Source organism: Pygoscelis adeliae, unplaced genomic scaffold (genome assembly GCF_000699105.1).
Source record: "Pygoscelis adeliae isolate BGI_AS28 unplaced genomic scaffold, ASM69910v1 Scaffold42, whole genome shotgun sequence".
Lineage (NCBI taxonomy): Eukaryota > Metazoa > Chordata > Aves > Sphenisciformes > Spheniscidae > Pygoscelis > Pygoscelis adeliae.
The window spans coordinates 8,454,237-8,463,705 of NW_008824283.1; the positions used below are offsets into that span (position 1 = coordinate 8,454,237).

The 9,469-nt window shown below is 37.2% G+C and overlaps 1 protein-coding gene across 1 annotated transcript; it reads left to right on the forward strand.

Moving 5' to 3' along the window:
* The first annotated feature begins 213 nt into the window (after positions 1-213).
* On the forward strand, positions 214-8,203 carry LOC103912334 (centrosomal protein of 290 kDa-like). The gene is made up of 7 exons (XM_009318584.1): positions 214-240; positions 761-900; positions 1,505-1,585; positions 3,500-3,590; positions 4,512-4,698; positions 5,616-5,713; positions 8,075-8,203. Exons 2-7 carry the CDS (start codon positions 875-877, stop codon positions 8,201-8,203), a joined length of 612 nt encoding a protein of 203 aa, XP_009316859.1. The 5' UTR covers positions 214-240; positions 761-874.
* Positions 8,204-9,469: the final 1,266 nt, after the last annotated feature.

A 9,469-nucleotide genomic window follows, 5' to 3' on the forward strand; every position in this document is an offset into this window, starting at 1 on the left:
GGCCTCCCGTCCGTCCGGGGCACGCCCCGGTTCTCGGGAGCCCCGCGGAAGGCCCTTCCGCCCCGCCGCGGCCCGGCCTGGAGAGAGCGCGCAGGGACGCTGGGGCACGGCGACTCTCGGCTCGGCCTGGTTTGCCTTCACCTTCAGGGGCAGAGCTCACGCTTACAGCAGCTTTCGGTTGCTGGTCTTCCTTCTCTTGACTGATGATGTGTCGACAGCATCAGTTTTTTTTAATACCCTGTAGGTTAGGGCGTGATCGTTGGTTGCATCTGGTGCATTTTGGGCGATAGGCGTGATTACATGCTGCTGGGCGAGGTTCAGCAAATGTGCGTGCAAGAAATTCTGCTAATGCGGCTGCAGTTTAGTCTTTCAGCTTCGGTGAGGTTAAGACAAAAATAAATATGAGCTTAGTTGCAGAGCTGGTGTTTTGAGTTTAGAAGTATAACTGAAAACTTGTGTGTTTTGTCCCTTTGTCACTTTTTTAAAAAATACAAAACCATTTTGCCTTGTTGTTCAGTAATGAATTATGAAGTTGCACTGGAATCCTTTAATATATATGTTAAAGAAGCTGTGTTTTAGTCAATTATTCATAAAGTTTGAAGCCAATTATTTTTCCTGACGTTTTTCTTTATATAGTTCAAGACAAATGTAGTAAAACTTTTGGGAGAGAATTTTGATCTGAAATGTTATCAGCTCAATTAATGCTTGATCTGAAAATGTTGCTTGATTTTTTTTCTTTTTTAATTGTCTTCCTTTTCAGCTCAGTGATGAAAATGAACAATTAGTCAAGAAGTTGAAAAAACTACACCTAAAAAATAAGGAGCTAGAAAAGAATCTGGGCCAGATCCAAGAAAAACTGCATCTGCAGCAGTTAATGCAGGACTATGTCACAAGCAGAGAGTAAGAATTGTCAAACATTACTTTTTGCGTCAAAAGAAGTGCAATATTTCAGGACTCGTACCTTGTTATTCTTCAGATGAACTAGGCCTTACCTGTTCTGCATATTTTGAGGGCTGTCTGTGAGCAGGATGGTGGGGATGGAGAATGCTGGAGGCGTGTAAAGGAACAAAGGATGGCTGGGGCAACTTGGACGCAATTCACTGTTGTAGTAAACCAAGCAATTTTAATATCAATAAGTAATACTTGAGTTATGCTTAGCCAACATGCTGGCTCTGTCTAACTGCAAAGAGTTTTAGACTGTTTTGCCCACAAACAGTGGTAAGCTGGTTAAAATGCATCAGTACTGTTTAAAAGATTCGGAAACTGGGACCTTAGGACCTGAAAAACGATAGCACTAGTGAGAAGAGTGTCTGGCCAGGATTTAAATACCTGTTTGCAGAAAAATTCAAGTTTAGATTTGGTGCATTTATTTGGTTTCCTGCATGGAAGCCTCTATTGTGAAATCAAACTGAAAAGTAATTTAGCCTTTTTCAGTTGCTTTGTTTGATCCGATTAAAGTTGTAAAATCTAATTTTATTAAGCTGTTGTGTTTGTTTCAATTAAGTGTTCAAGTTCAAACAGAAACCCGTTTGTGGCATAAGGGTGGATACAGCAAGGATCTTAATCTAGAGGGTGACAGTGTCAGGTGAGTTCTTGGAAACTGCAGATTTAATTCTTCACAGAATTAAACATTCTTCTTTGTGGGGTAGAATATGTTGTTCATGAGTTGAAGTCAGTTGAATTTTTGTTTACTGGTATGGAAGCTGCTTTCAGCTTTTGAAACAATGGAAAATAATTTTATTTACATTTTAAAAGGAAATACTAAATCTTAGATTAATCTTGAAAATATCAGTAAACAAAGAACAAAATGGACTTCTTTCTCAAATCTTTCACTGAGAAAAATTGAATGAGCTAAGGAAGCTCCATGGTGCGTGTGTGCACACGTGATCTTTTTTGTAGATTTTTAACCTAGAATTATGTAATTACATTTTCTATTTTTTTTATCGCTCAATTTTATGTATATATATAAAATTTATAGCTAGTACTGCTTTCAAAATAAGCCACACAAGTGATTCTACTTTTCAGTCTAATTGATTTTAGAACTGAGCCACGACTTACTGTAGTTTGCCAATTAATGCTAGAAACGGGCTCTTGTAGCTGTATTTTTGATACAAAAGATGATACATTTTTGTTTTAAGAAAATGTGTATTGAAACATTTTAACGACTAGGCATGCTACATAAGATGTCGGTCTATGACTTAATTTTAAAATAAATAGGCTGCTCCTTTCTTTCAAAGGCTGCTTTTTGTCCACCTACAGAGATGGGCTGTGGATCTTACAAAGATAGAGGCAGTCCCTACTGCTCTTGATTCAGCCACCCTGTTTTTAGTGTTCCCTTTAGATGGCTATAGAAGGCCCATTTTTTTCTTTTTTTCTTTTTTTTTTTTTTAAATACCTTTACAGTCCACCAGACTCTCTTTGTCAACTATGTAGGAAGGCTGGGTGTCTGGCTCTGGGCTTGAATTGAGTACCTAATTAGATGCTTATGTTGAAGAAGTCCGAGTTATTCTTTGAATCTAGTGCTGGACCTGCTTTGTATTAGGTTGCACATAGATAACCTGACCTAGCTTTTTTCTAGCATCTATTTGTATGTTATTTTACAAAGCTGTTCTCTACTAGTATCGCTCATCTTGCTTGTGGCGCAGTCGTGACTTAGTATGAATGGTGGCTTTTATTCGAATTCCTAATAAAATAGGAAAAACGTGTTCATGTTCACCAGTTACATTGTGGGCCTGATATATGTAGACTGAATGCTATGAAATACTGTAGGAAACTAGTGTAGCAGAACTTGATGCAAGGTAATATCAAGGGGAAAGATAATATCCCAAATCTGTTTATTTTACATTCATGTTACCCACTCATACTCATTTTCTCATAGATTTCATTCACGCATATCCTCACACCCACGTACTCAGAAGCAATGAGATGTGTGTGTCCAAGTGATCTGGCCAGGGTTGCTTGTGTGCAACACGGAGAGCTGGGGACGCTGCCTCATGAGTCCTCGTCATGGGTTCTTGATTGGTGGCAAGAAACTAGCTTCTGGACAAACTTTTTTATATGTCTCTTCCTATTCCTGCTTTGCTAAGGGGGAGAGGAATGATACATGTGACACGCTGCAAACTCGTTGCCACCCTCCTGTTGCTAGTGTATAGGTCTTCCATCAATGAATTATTTCTACTGAGGTTTAATCAGAGTGCGGCCATGTGGGCTGGACAAAAACAACAGGGTCCTCAGTCTGGCTGAGTGAAAGGGATTCTTTGCCATCCATACAGACCATTCTTTTAACTCTTGCTTTGCTGTTTTTTCTGGTGCTTTTTCTTTCTGTGTTGCCAGTCACACTTCATTCACACCCATCTTAAATATTTCTGTTACGAGTCTCTACAGTACAGCTACAGTCCAAGTGATCTCTATGGGGCATCTGTAATATTTTTATCACAAAGGATGCACATTTTGTTGGCTTTCATATTTGACTGCAATTTATGCATCTCTTCTGTTTTAGACTACTTCAGATGTATAATGATCTACAGAAACGTTACGTTAAAGAAATCAAAACAAACCAGGAGCAAAGCGAAGCAATTAAAAATCTCACTGTAAGTAGAATTTGTAGGAGATGGTATCAAATAGCCAAACATAAGCTTTTAGTGAGACTGAAAAGTAATTTTTAGATTTGTAAAATAAGACCAAGTTTTTCTTTTTAAATGCATTTTTGTTTCCCACGCCATCGAGCTAATGGAAAGTAGTCTGTAGTTCCCTTTGAAAGTGAACTCTGTCACTGGTAGGTCTGTAACTGAAAGCTGTCTCCCCTTTCCTTGCTGTTTTCTTTACTCGCGTACCTACCCCTCCTTCCAACTGTATATGCATCTTCCGACCTCTCTTGCACCAGGCCCGATATTTTAGAAAATGTGTCATGAGCCGATTTATTTCAGAAATCCAGCAGTAAGCTAACCAAACGAAGGCGAATTGTCTTCTGTCAGGTAGCGAGATCTGTTGGCTTGCTGTGCGAAGAGACTAGCATCACAACTGGAGCAAAGGTAGGGTTGCGTGGCCAGGAGTGGTTCAAGAAGCTTCAAGTGGATATGGCCTCTTTAGGCATTGATCAAGCATTACAACTGACCAGTCTAATTGATTTCCTCCTAGGAGTCTGGAACATGGGCTTCATTTGTTTGTGAATTAATATTCATTATGATTTGGATTATATGTACTTTTTCTTAGAAGTTGGCAATTGCTGCTATAAAAGTACGCTTTATTGTGCGGAAAGGTTTAGTATCTTTGTGCATGTACATTTATACTGTCTTGCGAGCATGTGCTCAGTAACAGATTTTTTTAAAATGCTTTTGATGTATGCGAAACTTCACTTGCTGTATTTGTTTCTCCTTTCAGACACTTTGGATAAATGTAGTTTTAAGTCAGCAATTGAAAGCTCTAGATTTGCAGTCAGGCTATGTTTCCAGTTGTATTCGGTTGAACTGTGTTTGTTCTATGCATTTTAAAAAAATTTAGTTTCTTGACAGATTAAAATTCATGAGCTAGAGCATAATCTTCGAGAGCAGAGGCAAAGAATTGAGCAATTGGAATGTAAAAAGGTTTCTTGGAAAACTAGTGCTGTTTCTGGAAAAAGAAGTCGAACCCCAGAGGGAGAAGTAACATCTCACAGGGACATGTCTAAAAAGGAGGAGTCCTGTTGCAGTAAATATTTAGGTAATCGTACAGTTAATTCTGATGATGTTGCTTCCAGTATGCCCATCACAGATGATGCATTTCATTTCAGATCCAAAGGCACACTCCAGGTTATTTCTTCTACTTCAACCAGCAGCATCTAAAACGTTTTTCATTTTTGAAAACCTGTTACGTAAAAATGGCAGCTCGTAATCAATGTCCTATCTGTGGACCCAGCCCTGCATTTGTTTGTGATGAGAAAAGCAGCGGGGTTTTGTTTTGTTTTGTTTTTTCCCTGAAATTGGTATGCCAGTGTAATCATGGGTGGGAGTGCATGGCTGTATTTAGTACTATTTATTGTTTTTTCCAGTAAGCTGTATCTATGCAGATCTCTTAGCGATAATGTTTGCTGCTCCGTTCTTTGATTTTCAGACGCTGATACACAAAAGAACCTGGTTTTAGCCTTAAAATGTGGGACAAGCCCAGACAATACTGGTTTGGGCATGTTCTTCCTCACATAAGTAAATCCACAAGTTAAGGTGCAATCCCGTTCCACTTCAAAGCGCAAAAAAAGAGATTGAAGAGATCATATAATGTAGGCATAATTTTCAGGAAATGTGCTGTCAGCAAGGGCTAATATGACCCTCTCGTAAGTCAGAAAAAGGTAATGAAGGCATGTGATATGTTTTGTGGATTTTAAAGTAAAATAATCCCACATTCTAAGAATCTGGCAGATGCAGATTATCCAACTGACAGATCCTGTTATCTTTCATAGTACCTGGGAGCGTGCTGGGCCAATTCTTAAGAATAAATCACTTTATGAAAAAGGTACTTTAAGAAGCTGAACCATAATTTTCTAATATCACAAAACGTAGGCAGCTCTTTAGCTGTAATATGATTCATATGAGGGGGAGGTTGACTGTAATGGTTGAAGTCTGTATTTTTTTATTTGAATATAGAGCTATTGTTGAAGGAGATTAAAAAGCTGAAGAAAGAAAATGAAAAGTTGTCTACAGAAAGGAGAGCACTAAAAAATGAATTAGCCGGATTAGACAAGGTAATTTATTTTAGGACAAGTTTAAGAATAGGTGATTTTTGAAAAACTAACTTTTCTGCCTGAACTGAAACTTATCTTTAGGCTGAACATATGCTGTTATCAAGCAAAATACATTAAAAAAATCAATTTATAGCATTCTGAGAAGGAAATGGAAAAGAATGACTCCTTGAAACATTAATGTCCTACAGTACTGCTTGGCTAAAGAAGAGGAATAATGCAATTTTAATTTTTTCGGTTTTAAGCTGCTGGATTTTCTTGTGGATTTTTTTTTTAATGTTTGGACAATTTGGTTTCCTTCATGAGAGATTATTTGTCTCATGTCGTTATGACATTAAATTGTAACTGCTGATAAGTGTCTTAATTCCTTCCAACAGACATTTGCAGACATAATAAAAATATTTTTTGAATGATCACTTCTATTGCTTCATGATGTCAGTGAGAGGAAAACTATTTTCTCTTGAATTTAAACATGTCAAAGTTATGCCTCTGACAGAACTCTAAGCTTAGGGAGGGCAGGGGGGAGGGCTTTGAAGGTTTCGTGATAGATAGTCCATACAGGTGTAGAAAGAGAAAGTGTGAAAATATGGTAATTCTTGAAATTATGTGAAAAGGTGAAGAGATCTTATCTAGCTGTAGAGGACTCACTTTAATGCCCTGACCTAAGATTTTATTTTCAGCAACAAACTTGTTTAAATTGTTTTTTGCTTATTCTTCAAGTCTTGTGTTGGATTTTTTTTTTGAGAATCTCTTTTCTTATCTTGCAATCCCCTCTCACAAGCTAAATAATATTATCCTAGCTTTCATTACAGGGGTAACAGTAAAACGTGGTGGTAGTTCATTAGATGTGAAACTTGCAGAACATTGAGCCAGGGTGAGTTCTAGATCCCCATGTTTGGCAGTTAAGGACAACTTGTGGCTGAAAGTTTCATCTTTCAGGAGAGAGATATATAAATCTGAGGTTATGTTTTTTTTATCAGTGACTTTTTTAGGTAGTTTTAAGTGACTGTACGTTATTTAAGATACATGTAACTGTTCATTTAAAAAAAAAAAATGTCGTAAGAAAAGGCAGGAGAAGATGTTAAATACAGATGGATATAAGTAGGTGCAGTGTTACTCTGGTAGACAGGACTTTCCAAGGTTGGTGAAATTAAGTCTTGGGTGATTACATTCTGCTTGCTGTCCTTGTATTTCCCAACAACTTCTGGCTTCACTCACAAAGTATCAGAATTTCTCCGTAGACTTGAGTTGCAGGAGCTGAACAAAACATTCAAGCTATGGGCCCTCAATACTTTTAATAAATGAAGTTTATTTCTCTGAAGCTGAATTTATCTCCTAGTTGAATTAGGTATAGCTAGAACTACTTGTTAAGTTATGCATTCTGGGGTAGCATAATTACGAAAGGATCAATCTGAGAGAGTGACATCACATAGGCTGACATTAAATAAGTGCAACAGGACTTGGTTTTTACGGCTTTCTTATTGGACTGTCTCTTTACGTTCTGTGTAGCCTTACATACTGCTCTTTTTCATTCCCTCCTTTGTTGTAAATTGCTTTTATCTGAGCCAGTTGAACCTGTTGGATAGTGTTACCCGTATTAGGCTCTGTCAAGCTTAATGCATCATACATCTTATCCTTTTGAATACGAAAATCAAACTTTTTAACGTAGTGTAGTCATAAATAATAGATACTATTCTGAAATAGGATATTCATTAACAAAATGTAGTTGTACTTAAGGTTCTAAACTGATACTGGCAATTTACAAAGCAGTTAAGGTCTAAAAATATTTTATATCTTTTTAGATCTAAATATGGTATCCCTTTTTGCACCTTAAACTCTTTAGTATTGTCTTGTTCAAATGCTAAGATCATCCTCCTTAGTTTACTCTCCTCATCTCTCTCCTTGCTTGTTGTCCCTGTTTTATAATCTTGCAACTTTCAGATCTAAAAAGTTGATGGTGTGTTATCTACTACTGGCTGACTTCAGCTCATATAGCTATGTTTTTGCACAGGTGAGGTTGACATTATTCCCTTGTCATTTTGGACTGTCATTTTGTAGCTTTTCTGATAAATCAGCATTTTTTCCTTCTTTTAATTCATCTTTCCTATTATTAGTCTGTATTTCAGGCTCTAACATAACTTGAATTCTGCTTGCGTTGTGTGTTCAGGGCAAAGTTTTAAATTATTACGTAAGGTTATAATTGATTGCTCTATATCACTGTAGCTGTGCTTGCATAACTCAACCGTGCATTAATAAAAACATAGAAGGTGTCTTTGAACTTGGGAACAACCGAAATGCTGACTAGCTCGTATTGAGAATGTCTTTGAAAGAAACTTTAAGGTGAATATTTTTGGGTTTCTCTAGGATTTTTTTGAAGAGATAGAAGATCTCAAGCATGCTGTACAGGAATCTGTGAAACTGAATAATCAGTATGAAAAGTGCTTGAAACAAATAAGTGTGCTGTATGGACTTCCTTTTACAGCACATTTGTAACTACTGATTAATTTAATGGCAAGTAGATACTCCACATTTTTTATACTTACTACAACATTTCCACCTACCATGGCTTATGTAGTACCACATTTTGATAATATTATGGATTCAATTGTATGATCTCAATATGACAAGCTACTCTGAAATGTTTTTGTATTTTGTGCCTTTGATTTTTGTTTATATGGTTTTTAAATAAACTGTGGTCTGTATAACTTCAACCAAGTTTCAAAACCTCTCTCTTTCACACTTGTAAAATACATTCATTGCAAGAGTGGTTGTGGGTCTTTATGGGAATATGATAAAATCTTTGTGTTTTAATTTGAAGAATGTCCCAATTTATCCTTTTCTGTAAACTATATAAAATCAAAGTAGATCTGTAGTTTTGGCAGTCTTTATGAATTTCAGCCCTAAGGATGTGCCAATGCAGACAGAAATTAATTCTATCATTAAATTATTCCAAAGGGATTTCTTAAAAGAAAAATGCTAAATCCCTGCTTGGAGTTTTTCTTTAATTACAATAATAAGTTAAAATTTGTGGATGAAGGAAGGATTTAGGGTTTAGAATTGGGAAGAGTGTGTTCAGAAAGATGGGTCAGAGACTCGTCTTGCAGTATCAAAACAAGAATTCATCAGAAGCTCTTACTTGATTGAAGAGTGAGGTAATTGGAGAGCTCTGGTATTTGAAGTGCTGAAAGGAAACGAGTGCGGAGAGTCACAGTTCAGGAGGTAGAAATGTCACGTTGCTTCAGAGAGGGCTTGGAATGATAAGGAGACAACTCCCAGTTGCAAGTGTACCTTGCAGGAGGGAAACCTTGTGAGATTTGAACCTGAACGTTTGTGACTACATTTCACGGAAGTTTAACATAGTTACATTATAGAACTATCTTTGTCTGAAAGTTGTACATCTGTACCTTTGTGACAGTGCGATGGGGGAGCTGAGTGAAAAACTCTCAGGAGGTTAGAAATACTAAGCTTGCCTATAACCTCTAATACAGCTTTAGCTTAAAACTTGCACGTTCATTAGGGATAGGACTACGACTAGGGTTAGGACTTTCGTATCCCTCTTTGTTAGGACAGTTTTATGTGGTTGTAAATTAATTGGCCTCAAAGCATATGAGATGTTCAGAGTTACCTATTCACTAAGTGAGAGAGAGGGTAAAGCTCCAGAACCATTTGCTTCCTGGTCTGGCTGTAGACCATTGTGTCAGGTTTCCCTTGTTTCGTTCTTGGCTCGCTTGTAAATGAAAGCTGGATAATGTTCTGAAC

Bases quoted from the DNA above. Each gene is read 5' to 3' on its own strand.
- LOC103912334 (XM_009318584.1), top strand. From the start codon at position 875: ATGCAGGACTATGTCACAAGCAGAGA. The intron at 4,699-5,615 runs GTAATCGTACAG...ATTTGAATATAG, and splicing joins CTGTTGCAGTAAATATTTAG to AGCTATTGTTGAAGGAGATT. The intron at 5,714-8,074 runs GTAATTTATTTT...GGGTTTCTCTAG, and splicing joins AATTAGCCGGATTAGACAAG to GATTTTTTTGAAGAGATAGA.